Source organism: Salmo trutta, chromosome 5 (assembly GCF_901001165.1).
Source record: "Salmo trutta chromosome 5, fSalTru1.1, whole genome shotgun sequence".
NCBI classification, from domain to species: Eukaryota; Metazoa; Chordata; class Actinopteri; order Salmoniformes; family Salmonidae; genus Salmo; species Salmo trutta.
This window is the reverse complement of record NC_042961.1, coordinates 16604397-16628234: the sequence shown is the minus strand read 5'-3', so window position 1 is coordinate 16628234 and position 23838 is coordinate 16604397. Positions and strand designations below refer to the sequence as shown.

At 44.4% G+C, this 23838-nt stretch overlaps 1 protein-coding gene across 1 annotated transcript; it reads left to right on the top strand.

The window, feature by feature from the left end:
* Positions 1-5161: 5161 nt before the first annotated feature.
* On the top strand, positions 5162-23787 carry LOC115193758 (multiple inositol polyphosphate phosphatase 1). The gene is made up of 5 exons (XM_029752717.1): positions 5162-5835; positions 13571-13765; positions 17505-17602; positions 20021-20151; positions 22224-23787. The coding sequence occupies exons 1-5, from the start codon at positions 5253-5255 to the stop codon at positions 22600-22602; spliced, it is 1386 nt and encodes a 461-aa protein (XP_029608577.1). The 5' UTR covers positions 5162-5252; the 3' UTR covers positions 22603-23787.
* The last annotated feature ends 51 nt before the right edge of the window (positions 23788-23838 follow it).

Sequence of the window (23838 nt, the reverse complement as noted above, 5' to 3'; positions counted from 1 at the left end):
GCTTCCGTCTGGCCACTCTACCATAAAGGCCTGATTGGAGGAGTGCTGCAAAGATGGTTGTCCTTCTGGAAGGTTCTCCCATCTCCACAGAGGAACTCTGGAGCATCATCAGAGTGACCATTGGCTTGTCACCTCACTGACCAAGCCCCTTCTCCTCCGAGTGCTCAGTTTGGTTCCAAACTTCTTCTATTTAAGAATGATGGAGGCCATTGTTTTTTGGGGACCTTCAATGCTGCAGAAATGTTTTGTTACCCTTCCCCAGATCTGTGCCTCAACGCAATCCTGTCTCTGAGCTCTACGGACAATTCCTTCGACCTCATGGCTTGGTTTTTGCTCTGCCATACACTGTCAACTTATGGGACCTTATATAGACAGGTGTGTGCTTTTCCAAATCATGGACTCAAATCAAGTTGTAAAAACATCTCAAGGATGATCAATGGAAACAGGATGCACCTGAGCTCAATTTCGAGTCTCATAGCAAAGGGTCTGGATACTTATCTTAATAGGGTATCTGTTTTTAATATTTAATAGATTTGCTAACATTTCTAAAACCCTTTTTCTGCTTTGTCATAATGGGGTATTGTGTGTAGATTGATGAGATTTTTTTATTTATTTGATCAATTTTAGAATAAGGCTGTAACAGTTGCAAAATGTGAAAAGGGTGAAGTGGTCTGAATACTTTCCGAATGCACTATAAATGTAGCCTATAAATATAAATGACAAAATAATTATACATTTATGGATTTAAGGTATTATTTTATCTTTATTCAACCCTCTCCGCCACCTACCTGCCCTTCATCCACACAATATCTAATGACCCTAAACCCGCCGGCTATGCGTTCTAATGAATGACATGGAAGGTGTGTTCCACAACGCGCTAGCAGAGTGGAACTGACCTTCCACGGAGTTGCATTATTTTCCAGAGAACACATAGAACCCCCAGTTTATTATCCCTTTTATACTTTTATAATTTAACAAGTCACTAGAAATGTGTTCATTTCCCAGTAGAAATGTTTTCAACATCCACTGAACTAGCTAGCAAGTTTTCTAGATAGCTACAGTAGTTGCCATGGTAATCAAACAGACTTGCTAGTTTAGCTGGCCAAACCATCAGTCCTAGCATGCTATTATGAAAATCGAATTCAACAATACCAATAGTGTTTTAAAATTAGACTTTTGCTTTCAAAAGCAGCTCAAACAAAACATGTAAAAATTAACTATACAGTGCTTTATAGGGAAATAATGCACGCTCTAGAAAACCCTTCAAGTCACTCAGAAAGGAGTATTCAACAATGCCATGGTATAATTAAGCAATAAGGCCCGAGGAGATATGGTATATGGCCAATATACCATGGCTATGGGCTGATCTTATGCACAATGCATTGCAGAGTGCCTGGACACAGCCCTTAGCCGTGGTATATTGGCCATATATTACAAACCCCTGAGGTGCCTTATTGCTGTTATAAACTGGTTACGAATGTAATTAGAGCAGGAAAAATACATGTTTTGTCATACCCGTGGTATACGATCTGATATAGCACAGCTGTATGCCAATCAGCATTCAGGGATCGAACCACCCAGTTTATAAAGCCTATTATAAACTGGATGGTTCGAGCCCTGAATGCTGATTTGCTAAAAGCTATATTTATCAGACCATATACCAAAACATGTATTTTTACTGCTCTAATTACATTGATAACCGGTTTATAATAGCAATAAGGCTTCTTGGGGGTTTGTGATATATGGCCAATATACCACGGTTTAGGGCTGTATCCAGGCACTCCGCTTTGAGTAGGCTACAGATTAAATAGAAAAAACTTCACAGGGTGGCGAAAGTGCACGTGATGAGCTAGATGCTCCTTTGCAATAAATATCAAGGGTCTTATTCTGGTGATATGATTGATGCTTTTATAATAATAATCTCATAATGTATGTAGCCTACACGCACTGTATCAGCGAGCTGTTGGCTAGAGCACACATGCCAAGATCAGAGTGAGCACAGTTGATATATAACGCAACAGTTTGTGACAAAACCATCAGTAGAGTTGAACATGCGATGGAAACCCATTTAACTTGTATTTTTCATTCAATAAATGGGAATTGAACCACAAACGTTGTTTTTATGTGCACTACGTCATCACGCACATACTTTTATCCTCAATAAGTCAGTTTGATGGAAAATGCACATGATTTTATGCAGATTATAGAATATTCGCATGAAACCCTGTTGTAAATTGAATGCAAACCTAGCTAATGAGCAACTTTTATTTTGAAGGCAAAACTCAAATTCCACTATTGTGGCTAGCTTCACATAGGTGTGGTTTCGTGACCTGCTTGGGTAAAGGCAAATATGTGCACATTTGGAAGTCCAACCAGCAATGAACACTGGGTTATCTGTCATGATAAAATGTAAAATTAAGATTGATATGTGGGTTAATTTTGATTACTAAAAAGTAGCCTGAATCATTTTGTTATCACAATAGTTTTAATTTTTTACTATTTATTTAAAAGAAAAGATGAGTATGGCCAATTAATACTAGATTTATTTTATATATTTAATATATAGTGTTTTCCATTAAAGACAATCTCAAAGACACTTTAAAAATCAAAAACTAAATGTAGGGTTCTGGCAGTTGCAGGTCTTGACATGGCGATGGTCATGTCAAGACGCCTGGATAGGTTTTTTACGTATATCAGCTGACCACATAATGTTATTGCAATCTGGTGCCCAACGGCACAGTCAATGACGTGGCACGCAACCATTGGTTGACGCATGCAACGTCTGAGCAGTAGAACACAACACACGTGTTGATGCAGTTCAGAAAGGCAGTAGCGGAGGGAGTGACGACGGTACAGGGAGAGAAGCGCCAGTCGGGTAGACAGGCCCGGAGCTCGTCTGCATGATTTAAGAGGTCACTTATCAACATTAATGCAATTAAGGTTGCCAAAATGAGTTGGCTCTGATATCTAACAACCATGGTTAGACTAACAATATGATGTCCAAAATGCACTGGCTGTTTTCTGTTACTTGATTGGAATAAAGTGTGTTGTACTCTCAAAACTGTCAACACTCCATACCCAACTGTGTGCCTGTGAGATTGGTGACAGACCATTAGCTGGGTCATCTAAGGGGCATGTGCTATGCGTGTTTGGCTCCAAACTCTCCCAAGTGCTGCTACTACTACAGTACATGTGTTGCAACATACTGTATGGCTGAATCCCAAATCATACAATTCCCTCCGGCCCTCCATTTGCACGTTCACGCATTCCTCCATCATATGCACAAGTGTCCCAAAGCTGAGGGAGTGAAAATTATTGAGGGTTTAGGGACTAATTAGACCCTCCAATAGCCACGTCGACCAAGGCTGCAGGCTCCAGAGTGAAGTGCTATCCCAACACGCACAGCAATATATGTTTAGAATTTGCTCAATTTCATACAAACTAATTGAAAGGTGTGCTTAATGATATGACGTGTGTTTGTTTGTGACTGATTTCGAAACATAAAACAAATGAAATACCCCCCAAATTAAAATGTTTTACTGTAACATCTTGTTAAACAACTGGAGGATTTGTTTAATTTAATGTTTTATTATTTAAATGTGAACATGAATTGCATCATTCAAGTCACCAGTGTGTTCTGAAGTTGATAGGTTTATTGATCCCCTCGCCGCTCTATGGAAGTCTCCTTCGGTTATCACTGGGGCCTTTTCTCGTTTGGGCAAGTCCATCTTCCGCCCTCTCTCCTCTGTCCTCTCATTGATAAGTGGTCAAGTGGTTGATAGCCTCCTTTTGGCAAGGAAGCACAAGTGTATCCTACCTGAGTCTTTCGCGGAAGAGTTTTGAAATCTGTTTGTATAAGCAATTATTTTCTCAAAGGAGAATAGCATGCGAACATTTAAAACGATATGCTACTTTCATCTGGAAAATGTCTTGCACAACTAGCTACATTTGTTTTTATGACTTTATAAATGTATTTTGAAATTCCACCCTGTAAACGTAATTTGCCTGGTGAGGCACGATTGGAGGAGTCTCATTTCATACGAGCACATTTTCGTAAATTTTCCCTCTCTTTGATTGCCTTACCTTTTTCAAACGGAAGCCTCAGAGAACGGAGAAGAGAGGATGCAGGAGTTGAACAATTCCAATTGAGAAAAGGCCTAGATCGTATACAGCTACGGACAGAAGTGACTTTATGTAGCAGGTTAGAACAGCGCATATAAACCTGGGACAGTAACCACTCAAAGTTGGCCTTAGTGGGAGTGACCATAGAATTCTATGGGAGTGACCTATTGAGTAAAGTATTTGTCACCATTTAATGTTTGCAAATCATATGAGGCGTGGTTCTGTGCATACGGGGATGGTTAGCGGGAAGGTGCTGTGTGAGATGATTGGTTGCTAGCACTCACGTCTGTCATCATGAAGTGCTTTGAGAGACTGGTCAAGGATCATATCACCTCCACCTTACCAGCCACCCTAGAACCACTTGTTTGCATACCACCCCAACAGGTCCACAGACAACGCCATCACACTACCCTATCCCATCTGGCCAAAAGGAATACCTATGTAAGAATGCTGTTCATTGACTACAGCTCAGCATTCAACACCATAGTACCCTCCAATGAGCCATTGGACGCGCCCTGCAACCTCATTGGATAGCGCTGGACAGGCCTCTTGCAAGCCGTCACTCAAATGCGAGGGACTGAAGCTCATAGGCTAGAACTCGAATTACTAGGGAGCTGGCCCATGTGGGGCTAAATGTAGGGTAAATGGTAGCTGCACAGCTTCAAGAAAACTGTCGCTTGAAACTAGAGATTTTGTGGTTAATTGAGGTAAAACAGTAATTCTGGTCATAGATTATGCGAGTATGAACTACACATTTACGCAACCAGCCCAAAGTGTGGGGTTTAAAAAATACGTTCTTAGTCACCAAAGTACAGGAGTATGTCTTTAATTGCTGACTATATGTTTTAATAGATTGACCCTAGGTCTAGCTCCAGGGGTATGACAGAGCTCTGACAATCCAGCTGGACATACTTGTATTTAAATTTATCATCAGAACCAAATTATCCATCCATAGTTTGAATCACTGAAATACTAAAGTGTTCTCTACAGTAGGCCATGGACCTGAAAACTCCGGGAAAGATACCAATAGGCCTGCTGATTAATATTTAACAACAAACCTGGAATGGTAATGCACGCCTGGAGTTGAGGGTAGGAATTTTCTGATACGTTTTTGGCGAAATAAAGTAAATATGCTGCTTACCATTCCGTTGAAAGTTATTATTGCGCATTTCTTCTTTAGTTACATCTCGTGTTGTTCATTATGGGGAAATGTCCTGACCACTCCAGATATTCCAGCGATTGCCAAATATTTCACCACAAAAGGTAGATATGAGGAAGTGAACCCTTACCTCATAGATGACATACTCGCTGTAAACAAATCTCTTGTAAAGCCCCCATCTGCAGAATGTCGCGAAATTCATCTGACCGCCATCATACGGCACGGTTCAAGGTACCCGACGACTAAAAACGTCAAGAAGATGCGAGAACTTCACAATCTTGTTGTACAGAAGGCCTCTGGAGAGGAGCGCTGGTTGCGTGAAATTACGCAGTGGAAGATGTGGTACACTGATGAGATGGATGGCCGTCTCGTTCAGAAGGGAGTCCTCGACCACAGGCATTTGGCAGTCAGGTTGTCCAAGTTATTCCCATCATTGATATCTAAGGAGAAGCTACAAGATGGCCACATCAAGTTCATGACCAGTTCTAAGCACAGGTGTGTGAACAGCACCCTTTCTTTCCAGGGAGGACTGGCAAAGCTCTGGGCCATAGAAGGTAGATATAATCCTACTCGATGTCTGTATGATAGCATCGTGTCAAAGTGCAAGCATATTGCATATAACGCTTTATTTATTATTTGCAAGACATAAGGCATATCTACTAAGTAGGTCAATGTTAGCCTGGTCGTATTTGAGAAAAGCTCAACTACGTTCTTAAAAAGAGGTGGGGTTGAGGATCGATAACTGGTCAATTTGCTAGTAACAGAGAGGAAGAGAGTGGCCCAAGTCGGAGGGATATCTGTTTCCCTCCAGCAGGTGGCGTTTTTTTTCCGTTTCGCTCACCAAGCGAGTTTTTGTATGGAGGTCAGTGAGTCGAATTTGGTCAACAAAAAAACGAAAGGCTTATTTGCGTAAATTATCGAATACAAGTTTCGTAATGCATAAGTTGTTAAGCGTGTACTGACAAGGACACGTGACATCCCGGCAACTTTATACAGTTTATTTCACAGTTGTCTCGAGATTGCTATGCTTATTCATGGCATGAAATCAACCCTCATCAAATATTTTAAAAAATATTACAATAATGCGATGAATCCACCAATCCAAAGAAAGGATAGGCGGGAGCTAAAGAACCGGCCGAGTTGCTTTGTTGCTCCCATTGTTAGAGAGGTATCTTGTCAGTATATCCATAATCTTTGCTAGCAACAACAGCCGTTGATACATATGGTGCTTTCAAGACAACTGGGAACTGGGAAAAAACGAGGTTGAATCAGGACGTCAGTGATTTTCAGGTCGGAATGTCCGACTTTTAGAAAGATGCCCCCTTTTCCGACTTGGAATTCCGAGTTGGATGACTGTTCAACATTTTTTCAGAGTTCCCAGTTGTCTTGAACGTGGTATCCGCGCTATTCAATTAAATTCAATGGGCTTTATTGGCATGGGAAACATATTGTAACGACCCGGTATTGTGTTCTGTGTTGTGGGTGTGTTATGGTTCTCATGGCTACTAGCAGGGGTTAAATATGTCAGGACAGAGGGAAAGGTTGGGGGGGTATGATGGGTAATCCCGCGGGATTTGGAAATGCATAAATAGGGATTATTGTCTCATCTTTCTTTTCTGTTCGGGGCCTTGATCTGTCCCTATGGGAGTGACCCTTAACTCGACATGTTATAATTGTGTACGTTCGGCATTTAGCGGCTTGGGCTGTGGCCTGAACAATAGCCCAGTTTAGGAATAAACCTGTGTTCTGACCTGCACACCTAGAGTCCGTCTCTTTTCCTTTTATGACCCAGCCAGGTCATTACATTGGTGTCAGAAGTGCTTTCGAACTACGGGATCGAGACTAGGCGAGTTAGCTGTTCAGTATAGGCCGGGTTGGCTTTAGCGTGACTCGCATCTACGGTCATGATGCTTGGGGCGAGGCGGAAAATTAAGGAAGAGTCGGACAAAGTGTCCGTTGTGGGCTCGGGGGTACCCGGTCGAGAGGGTCGGGCGGCGACTGCCGTAGAAGAGCTGGAGAGCCACATGGCGGGAGTTAAATTGTCAGTCAGCAAGATAGCAGAACTGGCGGGTTTTCCTTCACACCGCTCGAGAGCAGACGTCACGGCGACGGGGATATCGACGTCACCGGGTGCGGAAATGGCGGGGCCTGCGTATGTAAACAGATGGCAGCGGCCTATTGCCATTAGCCATGGTAGCGGCTAAACTACCAAAGTTCAATGGACAAGGTAAATGGGAAGTTTTTTTCACTCAATTCGAGTTGTTGGCTAGAGCCGGGAGGTGGTCTGACGAGACGAAAGCGTTACAGCTTGCCCTGAGCCTGGCAGAGGAGGCGTCGGAATGCCTGTTAACGCTAGCCCCGGACGAGAGGGGCGACTACGGTGCGCTAGTGGAGGCATTGGGGGGCCGTTTCGGCAGCGACGCGCAGCCCAACATGCTGCGGATTGAACTGAGTAACAAAAAGAGACTTCAGGGGTAATCATTAAAGGCGTTGGCAAGTGGTATTCTGAGCCTGACCAAGCGGGCTTATGCAACTATGCCGATTGGGGTGCAAGACGAGCTGGCACGGGACAGTTTTATTAGAGCGCTCTCTTCCACCGAACTGGGTAAGCATGTTCAGATGGCGGACCCACCATCTCTGCGGGCTACAGTGGAGATAGCCAGGAAGAGGGAGCTGATCTGGGGTGAGGGAGTGAGAGTGGAAGTCACCAGTCAACCAGAGGTGAGAGCAGCGGTGCCAGGGGTCACGAAACCAGAGTGGGTCGACGAGTTGGGCGGGCTAGTCAAGACTGCTTCGCTTGTCATGGAGAGGGGTTCCAGGCAGCGTCGCAGTGTCAGCTCAACTCCTATTGTCTGCTGGGGTTGTGGCCAGCCTGGCCACATTCAGCGGGAGTGTGGCAGATTCCCCCGTCACCAGGGAAACGACGGCGCGCAGGGGCAGCGCAGGGGGCAGCGCGGACCCACCCCCCCGCCCCCGAACCCACTGTAAGCAAAAGAGGTACCCAGCAGCGCAGACAAGAGGGTGGGGACCTGCTCCCCCAGGGTGTAGCTGCCGCCGTGTTTCCTAGTCCGGTAGTTGTGGTGGGACGTACCACCGTTGGGGACTTCTGCAATGTCATCGTCAAGGTAGAGGGGGTGGAATGTTTGGCCCTGGTCGACACGGGCTCTACAGTAACCCTGGTGAGACCAGACATACTACCTGTTGGGGTGCGGGTGGAGCCGACCCTTGTCCAGCTACGGACTGTCACGGGGGAGCTAGCCCCCATGTTAGGGAAGTGTCAGCTATCTGTGACTGTGGGGTGGAGAACTGTGGGGTGTCCGGCGTGGGTAGCAGCGGTGCAGGACCCCTGTATACTGGGAATGGACTTTTTGAAAAACTGTGGGGCTCAGTTGGACTTAGCGTCGGGCACTTTGAGGCTGTCGGAGGGGCCCACAGTGGGAATGTCAACTTCGGGAGGGCCAGCAGGGGGTAGGGCTGTCCCTCCGTCTTCCTCCAAGCTTGCAGAAACTCCACCGGTCATCCCGGCTGCTCCCTTGGTCGTTGTGCCATTCCAGCAGCTGTCTCCGGCGGCGACGGCCTTCACTCCCCATCATGGTGCAAGCACAGGCAGCTCAGTAGCCCAAAACACCCTGGCTCCTTCACCCCATCAGCCCGACGGGGGGAAGGAGGAAGCTATCGACGCCGTCGAGGCTGTGTGGCTGAAGAACTGTCAGGGTCTGGATGAGAGACAACAGAGACAGTTAAAGCAGCTGCTGTTGGACTTTAAAGATAGCTTCGCTTGGGGGGAAGATGAGGTAGGACAAACGCACCTAGTTCAGCACGAAATAGACACTGGGGACGCCCGACCCATTAAAATTCGTCCCTGTCGTATTCCCCTTGCCAGGAGGGAAGCAGCAGACACAGCTATTGTTGACATGTTGCGGGCTGATTTCATTGAGCCATCAGATAGCCCATGGTCCGCGCCGGTCGTCATGGTGCCTAAGAAAGGGGGTAAACTTAGGTTTTGTGTTGACTACAGGGGCCTAAATTCTGTCGCCACTAAAGACTCTTATCCCCTACCGAGGATTGATGAGTCGCTAGACCACGTGAGAGGGTCCTCGTGGTTCTCCTCCCTTGATCTGCGCAGTGGCTACTGGCAGGTGCCCCTCTCGCCAGGGGCACGTGAAAAAACGGCCTTCTCCACAGATAGGGGCCATTGGCAGTTCAAGGTGCTGTGCTTCGGGCTCTGTAATGCTCCTGCCACCTTTGAGAGGCTCATGGACAGAGTGCTGGCGGGGGTTCCGAGAGACGAGTGTGTTGTGTACCTAGACGACATATTGGTGCACGACACATCGTTTGAGGGGGCACTGGGGGGCAATTAGGCGAGTGTTGGAGAGGATCTCGGGGGCGGGGCTAAAATTACATCTGGGAAAGTGCCATTTCATGCAAAGGGAGGTGGCGTTCCTGGGGCATCAGCTGGGTGGTGAGGGCATCAGCACGATGCCAGACAAAGTAGAGGCTGTGAGGGGGTGGCCAGTTCCAGGGGGAAAAAAAGAGGTTAAGAGCTTCCTGGGGCTGGCATCCTACTATCGTAGGTTTGTGAAGGGGTTTGCGGGGGTAGCGGCTCCTTTGAACCACCTTCTCAAGAGGACACTGTTTTTCAGTGGACCGAAGAGCACCAGCGGGCGTTTGAGGCCCTCAAACGTGCCCTGATGGAGGCCCCTGTCCTGGCCTCACCAGACCCGAACCGTCCGTTCATCCTGGACACCGACGTAAGCAATGAGGGTTTGGGGGCTGTGCTGGCTCAGCGTGGTCCTGATGGGGAACACGTAGTAGCTTATTACAGCAGAACTTTTGATAAGGCTGAAAAACGCTACTGCGTGACAAGGAGAGAGCTTTTGGCTGTCGTGGCAGCAGTACGCCATTTCAAGTACTACCTGGGGGGCCTGCCGTTTGTGGTCCGGACGGACCACTCCGCCCTGCAGTGGCTTCTCTCCTTCAAGGAGCCAGAGGGTCAGATTGCCCGCTGGCTGGAGGAGCTGCAACCCTACGACTTCCAGGTGGAGCACAGAGCGGCCTTCGCCACAGCAATGCAGACGCCTTGTCCCGCCGCCCGTGTGCTGAGGATGGCTGTGGGTACTGCGCCAAACGGGTGGAGCGAGAGAGAGAACTGTGCAGGGAGGAGGGAGTCACCGCCACGGTGAGTCAGCTGAGTGTGACAGAGTGCCGGGAGCTTGAGGCTGTGGACGTTGGGGAGTGGAGGCGTCGCCAGGAGGAGGACGCAGAGCTGCGTCCTGTTCTGCGGTGGGTGGAAGAGAGAAGACGACCGCCGTGGGGGGAAGTAGCCCCTCTATCACCAGTCACCAAGGGACTGTGGGCTAAATTCACAGTCCTTAGAGTGGCTGAGGGAGTGCTCCAGAGGGGGTGGAAAAAGCCAGCGACTGGAGAAATTACGTGGCAGGTAGTGGTGCCCAAAAGGCTGCAGGGGAGCGTGTTACAGCAGCTTCATGGGGGAGTTGGCGCAGGGCATTTTGGGGTCTCCAAAACGTTAAAGCGCGTGCGTAAAGGCTTCTATTGGGCCAGGCACAGGAGGGATGTTGAGGACTTTTGTAGGCAGTGCGGCGAGTGTGCTGCTAAAAAAGGACGTCCAGCTCAGTCACACGCCCTCCTACAACAATTCCCAGTAGGGGAGCCCATGGAGAGACTGGGGGTAGACATAGTGGGGCCGTTTCCAACCACAGACAGCGGTAACAGGTGGATTCTAACCGCTATGGACTACTTCACCAAGTGGCCGGAGGCTTACGCTCTCCCAGACCAGGAGGCAGCGACAGTAGCTGATGCGTTGGTGGGGGGAATAATCAGTCGGTTTGGGGTGCCACAGTCTATTCACAGCCACCAGGGGAGAAACTTCGAGTCACGGGTGTTCTCAGAGTTGTGTAGACGGTTAGGCGCAGAGAAGACGCGCACTACTCCGCTTCACCCCCAGAGTGATGGGCTGGTGGAAAGATTTAACAGAACATTAGCACAGCAGCTGGCCATCGTTACCTCAAAACACCAGAGAGATTGGGACACCCACTTACCGTTTATTCTTATGGCATGTAGGTCGGCTGTTCAAGAATCGACTGCGTGCTCCCCAGCGCTACTAATGTTAGGTCGTGAGTTGCGCACCCCAGCCGAACTGACGTTTGGCCACCCTCCTGATAATGACGACTGGGTTTTGCCTGGCCCGAACTATGTGTGTCGTCTGCAGAACCGGTTAGAAGCGGCTCACACCTTCGCAAGAGAGCAACTCGAGAACGCAGGGGTCCGCCAAAAGCGCCACTACGACTCGCGCGCTAGGGGGAGGCACTTTGGAGCGGGAGAATGTGTGTGGCTTCACAACCCCACGCGCAAGAAGGGGCGGTGCCCAAAGCTGGACAGTGCATGGGTGGGGCCGTGTCTGGTGATAGAGAGAGTGGGGGAGGTGACGTACCGGGTGGAGGTCCCCCCACGGAGCAGGAAGGTGGTGGTCCACCGGGACCGATTGGCACCCTACAGAGGGAGGAAAACGGTAGGAAATGGGAGTGAGGTCTCTGATGTGAGCCCACGGGAACAGTCTAACGAGGAGACTCTAGCGCAACCTGAGCCTGGGATGGGGGCTGCTTCTTCGGAGGGCGCTGGAAATGACATTGGGGCAGATGAGTGTTCTGGGGGTTCACCGGTGAGAGCCACGGGGAGGCCCAAGAGACTGATGCGACCTCCGGGTCGTTTTAAGGATTTTGTTGTGTAACCCTAGGGGCTAGGTTTTAGAAAGGGGGGGCTATGTAACGACCCGGTATTGTGTTCTGTGTTGTGGGTGTGTTATGGTTCTCATGGCTACTAGCAGGGGTTAAATATGTCAGGACAGAGGGAAAGGTTGGGGGGGGTATGATGGGTAATCCCGCGGGATTTGGAAATGCATAAATAGGGATTACTGTCTCATCTTTCTTTCTTTTCTGTTCGGGGCCTTGATCTGTCCCTATGGGAGTGACCCTTAACTCGACATGTTATAATTGTGTACGTTCGGCATTTAGCGGCGTGGGCTGTGGCCTGAACAATAACCCAGTTTAGGAATAAACCTGTGTTCTGACCTGCACACCTAGAGTCCGTCTCTTTTCCTTTTATGACCCAGCCGGGTCATTACAATATGTTAACATTGCCAAAGCAAGTGAAGTAGATAATATACAAAAGTGAAATAAACAATAAAAATGAACAGTAAACATTACACCAACAGAAGTTCCAAAAGAATAAAGACATTACAAATGACATATTATGTATATATACAGTGTTGTAACGATGTACAAAAGGGAAAATAAATAAATATAAATATGGGTTGTATTTACAATGGTGGCAACAGGTCACAAATCATGCTCCTGTGATGGCACATTGTGAAAGAAAATGTACACTCCTAGTCTCAGTGTGTGTTTATTTTACCTTTATTTAACTAGGACTGAACTGCCTTGTTCAGGGGAAGAATGACAGATTTGTACCTTGTCAGCTCAGGGATTTGAACTTGCAACCTTTCGGTTACTAGCGCTCTAACTACTAGCCTACCCTGCCGTCCCGTACCTCAAGGCTGCTACAGCTGCAGTCGAGCAACACAAATTAGGAAAAAAATCTGTGGTTGTATTCGATAAAAGTTTTGATTAAAAGTATGAATTTCAGCACCCCACAGAAGGACCACAGTTGTACAGATCAAATGTAGGTACAGGTAAGTGTTTCCAGAATTGACATTTTTACAAGTATAGACTGATAAATCACACGACCAGTTATCAATACTCAACCACTTAGATATGAGAACAGAGTTTAGCGTTCCTCAGCTAGGCTGGTCCCAGATCTGTTTGTGTTTGCTTACACTATTTGTCATTGGCAAGCTAAACAATTGACCCTTCGCTAAGCTCCGACCCCATTGGTTACTGTTGCGTCCTCTGACAACATGTTCCCTGGAAGCCCAATTCTCCAAATTGTTTGGCAGGAGAGCAGAAACAACACCCACGCTAGGTAAATGTAATACCGATATGATATTTTGTCATAAGTGTACATTTTTCATGATATTGCATTGGCCTGCAGTCTTTTGGAACTGAAATTATTAACAATTCAACATGTCTTACTGTATCATAACATGCAGGGTTATAACACTAGTGATAACACTGGAAAAAACTTTCTGAACTTGTCACTAGCTTTTAATTGGTGCATTTCATTCACTTTCATTGACCTTAATATTATTATAATTTTCTAAACTTTGAAGATCTCCCTTTGAATGACCAGTGTCTTCTATGTTTGATTTCAAAGATGAAGAGATTGACTACGAGGTGAACGATGCGCTGATGAGGTTCTTTGACAACTGCACCAGGTTTGTGGAGACTGTCGACAAGAACCCGTCAGCCATGGCTGAGCTGGACAAGTTCAAGTCCAGTGCAGAGATGAGGAGGGTGCAGGAGAAGATAGCAGACCGGCTCCTGGTCCCCTACAGCCACATTACATCAGGTCTCCATCTCTAGCCTGTGTGTGTGTGTGTGTGTGTGTGTGTGTGTGTGTGTGTGTGTGTGTGTGTGTGTGTGTGTGTGTGTGTGTGTGTGTGTGTGTGTGTGTGTGTGTGTGTGTGTGTGTGTGTGCATTTGTGTGTGAGTTGTCACAGGGCGTTGGGAAACAAAAATGTCTATTCTACAGTGGATAGTAAATATTTTATAGCTATTCTATTATTACTGAGAGGGCTATCCTCATGATGTTGCTCATGTTCTCTATACAATGAACGGCTCTGCTTCAGATCTGCTTGATTGCAAACATTTTACAGGATATTTAGACACTAGATGGGGCTGTTTTCTCACTAACAGTACAAAACAGTTAAGCACTCCCATATACAATTCCCTCAGCTGAATGGTTTTGTCAGAATGTCATCAATGAGCATCTGAGAAGTGAGGACATTGAAATAAGAATACCTGTATGTTTCTATTATTTGAAAAGTCAAACAAAGTGGGAAATGTGTTGTTAATGCTAAGCCATACATGACTTTTACTTTGTTTTATATCAAAGTACAGATATGGTTACTGGTCTGTAATAATTATTTACATTTTGACGTGGAATGGCGTCAGGTAGCCTAGTCGTTAAGAAATTTGGGCAAGTAACCAAAAGGTCGCTGGTTCGAATCCCCAGGTCGACAAAGCAATTAAAGTTCCAATGGAGCCTTATTTCTGGGTAACAATTAAGTACCTTACTGTGATTGTTTTTAGCCCGAGCTATATGTTTTTTGGGGTCCGATATGATTCCTGTATTTTGGGAGGGAAAACGTACCGATAACGATATATCTGCCGATGTACTGTTTTACAGTGGGGGAATTAGTGTCATTTTTCCACACTGAATTCTCATACATTGCCATCCAAAAGAGCAATTGTCCAATAACTGCTTCAAATATTGATTCCATACATTATGGCACATCATGAAAATGTCCGCAAGTGTTCAGATTAGTGCCCTCAAAAAGTATTCATACCCCTTGACTTATTCTACATTTTGATGTGTTACAGCCTGAATTCAAAATTGATTAAATAAAATAAAAAATCTCACCTATCTACACACTATACTTCACAATGACAAAGCGAAAACATGTTTTTAGACGTTTTTGCTAATTTATTGAAAATTAAATACAGAAATATCTCATTTATATAAGTATTCACACCCCTGAATCAATACTTTGTAGACACACCTTTGGCAGTGATTACAGCTGATAGTCTTTCTGGGTAAGTGTTAAGAGTTTTGTAAACCTGGATTGTACAATATTTGCACATTATTCTTTTTTTTAAATTCTTCATTGTTGATCAATGTTAGAAACCCATTTTCAGGTCTTGTCGTAGATTTAAATCGAAACTGTAACTCGGCCACTCAGGAACATTCACTGTCTTCTTGGTAAGCAATTCCAGGGTAGATTTGTCCTTGTGTTTTAGCTTATTGTCCTGCTGAAAGGTGAATTCATCTCCCAGTGTTTTGTGGAAAGCAGACTGAACCAGGTTTTCCTCTAGGATTTTGCCTGTGCGTAGCTCCATTCTGTTTTATTTTTTTATCCTGACAACTCCCCAGTCCTTAACGATTACAAGCATACACATAACATGATGCAGCCATCACTATGTTTGAAAATATGGAGAGTGGTGCTCTGTAATATGTTTGGGGCAAATACAGTAAAACACAACACGTTGTATTCAGGACAAAAAGTGACGTGCTTTTTTCCACATTTGTAGCAGTATTACTTTAGTGCCATGTTTCAAACAGGATGCTTGTTTTTAAATATTTTTTATTCTATACAGGGTTCCTTCTTTTCACTCTGTCAATTAGGTTGGTATTGTGGAGTAACTACAATGTTGTAGATCCATCCTCAGTTTTCTCCTATCACAGCCATTAGACTCTGTAACTGTTTTAAAGTTACCATTTGCCTCATGGTGAAATCCCTGAGTGGTTTCCTTCCTCTCCGGGAACTGAGTTAGGAAGAACACCTTTATCTTTGTATTGACTGGGTGTATTGATACACTATCCAAAGTGTAGTTCATAACTTCACCATGCTCAACGGGATATTCAATGTCTGCTTAGGTGCCCTTCTTTGCGAAGCATTGGAAAACCTCCCTGGTCTTTGTGGTTGAATCTGTGTTTGACAATCACTGCTCAAGTGAGGGACCTTACAGTTAATTGTATGCGTGGGGTACTGAGATGAGGTAGTCATCTAAAGTCATGTTCTACACTAGTATTGCACACAGTGAGTCCATGCATCTTATGTGACTTGTTAAGTACATTTTTACTCCTGAACTTATTTAGGCTTGCTATTACAAAGGAGTTGATTACTTATTGACTCAAGATAGTTCAGCTTTTCATTTTTTATTCATTTGTAAAAAACAAAAACAAATGAAAACATCATTCCACTTTGACATTATAGGGTATTGTGTGAAGGCCAGTGACATAAAAATCTCAATTTAATAAATTTTAAGTTCAGGCTATCACAACAATGTGGAAAAAGTCAAGGGGTGTAAATACTTTCTTAAGGCGCTGTAAGCAAGAGATTCCCTTTTTTCATCCTATTTATTGAATATCGGTTATCGGTGGAGTTATTGGCCGATACCGATGTAGCGTTTTAAAGGCCAATATCATCTGATAATATCGGTGAACCTATATACCGGTCGGGCTCTAATTGCTTTCAGTTAAAATAGTCAAAAAGATTTTTAAAAATTGCTTCTTAGCAAAGAGCAATTTCTCAAGCAAGAATTTAGCTAGGACTGTCAGGGAGTGGTCGGAGTTAGGAGGGGAAAACTAGCTATTATTGCCAGAGATGTTTGGATCTGTCTTTCTTATTGGTCTGTTAACTAATTTACCGCCAGGCAGGTCAAAACTCACAGGCTAATATTTCTGGTGGTCTTTTCAAGCAGCTCTTACACTGAAAGGGCATTATCATCATTTTCGCATTTATTATTCCAACCTCATAGTGTGGAAATATATTAGAGCTGGGCGATATGGACAAAAATACACATTGCGATAAATTGCCTGAATTGATCCGATAACGATAAATAGAACGATAAGTTTATAACATTAATGTGAACCACAGTTTAAAAACAAATATCCTTTAAACTAGTACTACTAGTGTGATGGTTGTAGCCATCATTTGTGTCATTAACAATCACCCATATTAGCAAACTTATTTAGTTTCATAATTCACATTATCGTTATGAGCAATATCAGCAAAATGCCTGCGATATGTGATCGGTATGGTTGGTGTCGATCAATTTCGGTTTATTGTCCCAGCTCTAAAATACACTACTTAACCAAAAGTATGTGGACACCTGCTCGTCGAACATCTCATTCCAAAGTTATGGGCAATAATATGGAGTTGGTCCCCCTTTGCTGCTATAACAGCCTCCACTCTTCTGGGAAGGCTTTCCACTAATGTTGGAACATTGCTGCGGGGACTTGCTTTCATTCAGCCACGAGCATTAGTGAGGTCGGTCACTGATGTTGGGCGATTCACATTCTGTGAGCTTTTGTGGCCAACGGGTGTGGCTGAAATAGACAAATCCACTAATTTGAACGGGGTGTCCACATACTTTTGTGTTTATATAACACAGGCAAATCTCATTTTTGACTGCACTGGGCCTTTAACCCTAATTGTGCCATACGTCGCTCTGGATAAGTGTCTGCTAAATGACTAAAATGTAATGGCTCCTGTGATCACTTTGCCATTACTTTCCCCCTGTAGACATGGCTGAGGCTGCATTTTACCTGTGTGCTTACGAGTTGGCCATCAAAACCATCAACTCCCCCTGGTGTCAACTCTTTGATGAGGCAGATGCACTGGTACGTCAACTGTATTCCCTGCAGTAGTAATCATTTTACGTCATTGCAGAGTATTGACCAGTTCAAGTGATAATGGAGTAATTTATTATTTATGGAGAACTCGATTTTTTAAGCAGTGATCAAAAACATTGAAGTTCATCAATATTAGAGAGATGAATTAGATGCATCTAGCCTAACTAGTAATCCATTGACCTTTTTATGTGAAGTGTTTTTGCTGATAGGACATTAATCTAAAACATGATGAATGTATTATTTACAATCTCCTCACCTAATCTACAGTATGAATAGATGTCTTACATTCAGTCAATAAGAAGCTGGGCTATGTGGGTGTGTCCTGTGTTATAAGGTAAGTTGGCCCAGCTCTCAGGTGGCCTAGGGGAAATCCTACCACGACTCTACACAATGAGAGATTGTCTGTCTGAGGGCATCACTCACCGACGTATTCATACAAAGCCTACCCTACATGCCATGGTATACAGTGCATTCGGAAAGTATTCAGACCCCTTGACTTTTTCCACATTTTGTTACGTTACAGCCTTATTCTAAAATGTATTCAATTGTTTTTTCCCCTCATCAATCAAAACACAATACCCCATAATGACAAAGCAAAACATTTTTTTTTTTAGACATTTGCAAATTTAAATAAAAAAACAACAATTAAATATCACATTTATATTAGCATTCAGACCCTTTGCAATGACACTCGAAATTGAGCTCCGGTGCATCCTGTTTCCATTGATCATCCTTGAGATGTTTCTACAACTTGATTGGAGTCCACCTGTAGTAAATTAAATTGATTGGACATGATTTACACACCTGTCTATATAAGGTCCCACAGTTGACAGTGCATGTCAAAGCGATGAGGTTGAAGGAATTGTCCGTAGAGCTCCGAGACAGAATTGCGTTGTGGCACAGATCTGGGGAAGGGTACCAAAAAATGTCTACAGCATTCAAGGTCCCCAAGAACACAGTGGCCTCCATCATTCTTAAATGGAAGAAGTTTGGAACCATCAAGACTCTTCCTAGAGCTTGCCGCCCGGCCAAACTGAGCAATCGGGGGAGATGTGCCTTGCTCAGTGAGGTCACCAAGAAACCCGATGGTCACTGACAGAGCTCCAGAGTTCGTCTGTGGAGATGGGAGAACCTTCCAGAAGGACAACCATCTCTGCAGCACTCCACCAATCAGGCCTTTATAGTAGAGTGGCCAGACAGAAGCCATTCCTCAGTAAGACACGAGGCTGTAATCGCTGCCAAAGGCACATGACAGCCCGTGTGGAGTTTGCCAAAGGGCACCTAAAGACTCTCAGACCATGAGAAACAAGATTCTCTGGTCTGATGAAACCAAGAATGAACTCTTTGGCCTGAATGCCAAGTGTCACATCTGGAGGAAACCTGGTACCATCCCTACGGTGAAGCATGGGGGTGGCAGCATCATGCTGTGGGGATGTTTTTCAGCGGCAGGGACTGGGAGACTAGTCTGGATCAAGGGAAAGAAGGGAAAGAACGGAAGCAAAGTACAGAGAGATCCTTGATGAAAACCTGCTCCTGAGCACTCAGGACCTCAGACTGAGCGAAGATTCACCTTCCAACAGGACAACGACCTAAGCACACAGCCAAGACAACGCAGGAGTTGCTTAGGGACAAGTCTCTAAATGTCCTTGAGTGGCCCAGCCAGAGTCCGGGCTTGAACCCTATCGGACATTTTGCGAGTGGCGCAGCGGTCTAAGGCACTGTATCTCAGTGCTAGAGGCGTCACTACAGACCCCGGCTGTATCACAACCGGACGTGATTGGGAGTCGCATAGTGAGGCCCACAATTGGCCCAGTGTTGTCTGGATTAGGGTTTGGCCGGGGTAGGTTGTCATTGTAAATAAGAATTTGTTCTTAACTGACTTGCCTAGTTCAATAAAAAAGAGACCTAAAAATAGCTGTGTAGCGACGCTCCCCATCCAACCTGACAGAGCTTGAGAGGATCTGCAGAGAAGAATGGGAGAAACTCCCCAAATACAGGTCTGCCAAGCTTGTAGTGTCATACCCAAGAAGACACGAGGCTGTAAATGCTGCCAAAGGTGCTTCAACAAAGTACTGAGTAAAGGATCTGAATGCTTTTGTAAATGTGATATTTCAGTTTCTTTTTTGTAATAAATTTGCAAACATTTCTAAAAACCCTTTTTTGTTTTGTCATTATGGGATATTGTGTTTAGATTGATGAAAAAAAACAATGGAATCCATTTTAGAATAAGGCTGTAACGTAACAAAATGTGGGAAAAGTCAAGGTCTTTCCGAATGCACTGTACTTATACAGCAATAACCCCACTAACAGGTTAATGTATATGGAAACTATCTAACGTGGTATCCACACAAAGCCTACACCATCTAATCCCATGCTATACTTACACAGCATTTACCTCACAAACAGGTTTTGGAATATGCAAATGACCTGAAGCAGTTCTGGAAAAGGAGTTATGGTCATGACATCAACAGCAAGTCAAGCTGCATCCTCTTTCATGATGTATTCAGCCGTCTGGATAGAGCGGCCAATGAGATCAGGTGAGGGACTGGTTAGCCTCACATGTCAGTCTTCATGTCATTCACCAGTATAGCAAAGGGATTAAAAGTGGATGGCCTTGGGGTAAAAATGTAACTAATGGAAGAAAAAAAAAATGTTAGGCTATATGTGTTTAAAAGGACAGGACACTCCAAAATCAAAGTTTGTCAGATGTTTACAAACCCAAAATGTAGTGTAATGTCAACATTAATTGTTGTCCCACGCCATTGGTTGTGTTGGTCCGTGTCTTTATATCACACATGAATGGAAAAAAATAAGCACAGAATAAAATCTGGAAATTATAGCGCTTTTCTGTTCCATTGATTCCATTCTACTCAACAGATGTCTTGGAAGTGGACGTATCTCAATGCAAGACCACTTTGCCTAGGGCTGCAGTAGCCTTGAGGTTGCCTTTGTGTTGTTGTACCCTTGAGCAAAGCACTTATCCCCTAACCTGCTCAATGGATGCTGCTCTGTGGCTGACCATGTGCTGCTTCCAGCCTCTTGTGAGTGTCTGGGTTGTGTCTGGGTTGTTGGGGAAAAACAAGACCGCAAAAAGACAAATGTATGTTTCGCAATGGACCAGAAATTCAAGTGGTATTGTACTTGAGGTCTATAAGATCTGACAAAGTTTGATTTTGGAGTGAACTGTCGTTTTTAAGGGATACTTCCAAAACCGATTAGGACTAAACTGTAATATTATACAAACAACGGCCCGGTACAGTATCTATTGCAACTGTTAGAAATACTGTTAGAAAATAACCTGTCAACGTGTCAATAGAATATGACACATGAACCTTCTCGTTTGCACCCTGTGTCCTGTTATACATCCTAGTTTAGCCAAGTCCTCAAACTGTCAGTGTCTTATACATGATACTGAGAGAAGTTTAACCAAAGCGCATACATATGGGGGTAGGATTATGGGTAATCCACATCCCTCATTATTCAATACTCATTAGGGTTAAAATGAATAATACAATTACCCATCCATAGCAGCTCATCATAGAAGTTTGCAGACCTTTTTGTCTCGTCAGGATCCTGTTGTGTGGGTGTGTGTGTGCCTTTTCATTGGACTGTGACGAAATTGTATTTTGTGGTTCACGCACCACACCCACACGTCAATACACGTTTCTGTTACAGAATGAATGTGTCTGTCATGCTGTGTTGCACGCACAGTGCATCTGATCATAGAACTCATAAGAATATGAATCTGTGAGTTGTGGTACAACTCTGTTTTAAAGGTAAGAGGAGAATTGATTTGATTTGACTTTTCAAATAAAGTTAATTGATGTACCTGCCACACAATCTCATGGTTTCTTGTCAGTCAGTGGAACACTGTAGGGGAGAGTGGGGTAAATGGAGCCATTTTGTACATTCCGCCTTACTATGTGAAGGGAAATATAGTATTCTTTCTAACCGATATCTACACATATTTCAGGATGCTGTCTATCCTTGGAAATAATACACAATTTATATAAACATAACAGTTTGTAAAACATAGTTTGTCCCAAAAAAAGTGTTCTTTTGGAACAACTTACCCTGGGTATGGGGTAAATTGAGCCGCCTTGGGGTAAGTGGGTGCTTGTGTCCTGTGACAGTGGGCGATGGTGCTAGTAGGTCATAGAATGGGGGTGTGGTATATTGTATATCTTAAATGTATGTCTACATTCCGATATAGATCGCTGTTCAATATCGCTTACCCTTCCATTTCCATACCAGTTGTCTGGGACAGGGATTTTGTTTCGATGTGCCAATTCGTAGGCAAGATCTCTGCATTTGAGGTTACTAAGCCCATGAAACTGGTCTGTGAAATTCTTGAAATTTTTAGCAAGCTCAGACTCCATGTCATCAGATAAAACCTTGTGTGTCTCTGCTAATCTATCATAGCCTGTCGCACAGGTACATTTCTGTTTGTTTCTCTTTTTTTACCTCTTCATTGTCACTCAGTAAAAAAATCATCCATTGCTGCCACCCGGGAGGCTAAGAAAGTTCTTGTTCACTTACATACCACATTGTTCTGACGCAAATAAATAATTACCCTCCTTAAGTATACATCTCCCATTCTGTCTCTCAGATCTGGCAGTAATGTCACAGAAGCAGCGACCATCCAGGTGGGTCACGCTGACACTCTCCTGCCTCTGCTGACCCTGCTGGGCTTCTTCAAGGACAGCGTGCCCCTGACCTCCAACAACTATGTCACCCAGGGCCAGCGTGCCTTCCGCACCAGCCGCATGATGCCCTACGCTGCCAACCTGGTCCTTGTGCTGTATGACTGCAGCGGAAACCTCCGTCTGCAGGCACTGCTCAACGAGAGGCCCCTGGCCTTTCCAGGCCTGGCCGCCAACCAGGGAGAGGAGGGAGCCCCGCTCTACCAGGATGTCAGAGACCACTACGGGGAACTGCTCCAGGGCTGCGACTTTGAGAAGGAGTGCCAACTGTTCCCATCCAAATGAGGGAGTCAACGCTATCAACAGGTGTCATTCATCAGTAAAGTGTGTCTCTGATGTGTATTCAAATCAAAGTTTATTGGTCGCATACACAGATTTGCAAGTGTTATAGCAGGTGCAGCGAAATGCTTATGTTACTCGCTCCAACAGTGCAGTAGAATTTCTCAAATACACAAATAATATACAAATATTTGCTGTAATATTATAGATATGGTTAGACCAATGTGGTGAGCTGCTGTTGTAGAGCGCCACTTTACTCCTATGGCTAGATAATTTGATTGAGAGTGAAATTTCTGTGAATATGCGGAATGGAATTGTTGGAATTGAATATGTTGGAATGGAATTATGATTCACTCTTTTCAAGGCCACGACATCCATTTATTCAAATGTATGGTAGTATTAGAGACACAAAACAGATTAAGCGGACAAAATTTACCAATTGAGATCCAGTGGAGGCTGCTTAGGGAAGGACTGCTCATAATAATGGCTGGAATGGAGCGCATGGAATGGCATTAAACACATGGAAACAATGTGTTTGATGTATTTGATACTATTCCACTCCAGCAATTACCACGAGCCCGTCCTCCAAAATGAAGGTGCCACCAACCTCCTGTGTTGAGATCAATCCACCAAAAGTGCTGTGACTTTAATGTAAGCTTGCCACTGCTACCAATACAGAAGTATTACTAATATTACTAGAATCTGTCAAATCAAACGGGATACAGCTTATGACCAAAAATGACAGTTACTGTGCATAGTAGGTGATACACTGCCCCTCTCCAGAAACAACACCTATCCTCCATGTTCTTGTGTAGACCTGAAAAGAACGCATAGGTGTAGTCATTATGAATGATTTTTTTTTTTTTTATGAAGTGGAGATACTATCATATTTCGTACACCTATTGTGGAGGTATAGGCCAGAATTGTGTTTTCTGGACAAGGACTATGTAGCTTATATAATGTCCTGCTGCTAGACATTACAGAAGTTAGGCCTACTAATTGTTCTATTACTGTATAACTTGATTATTATTAAAGTATAATTTGAACTACTCAGGCTAGTTTATTTTGTTGAAACTTTTGAATTGGAAGTGTGAATGGGGAATTGTGAATGGTTGTCCTTTTCTTTGCAATGTAGGAAAATAAATGCCAAATTCTTTACATTTCAATTTATTAAAGTGTATTTCATTTTCAGTCAGTTTTACCGTTGTGTCATTGTTCTTTAGTTGGTTTGCCCTCAATCTC

Coding starts and splice junctions, on each gene's coding strand:
- LOC115193758 (XM_029752717.1), top strand. CDS start 5,253: ATGCTGCTTACCATTCCGTTGAAAGTTATTATTGCGCATTTCTTCTTT. Junction 13,766..17,504: donor CTACAGCCACATTACATCAG/GTCTCCATCTCT, acceptor TTCCCCCTGTAG/ACATGGCTGAGGCTGCATTT. Junction 20,152..22,223: donor AGAGCGGCCAATGAGATCAG/GTGAGGGACTGG, acceptor TCTGTCTCTCAG/ATCTGGCAGTAATGTCACAG.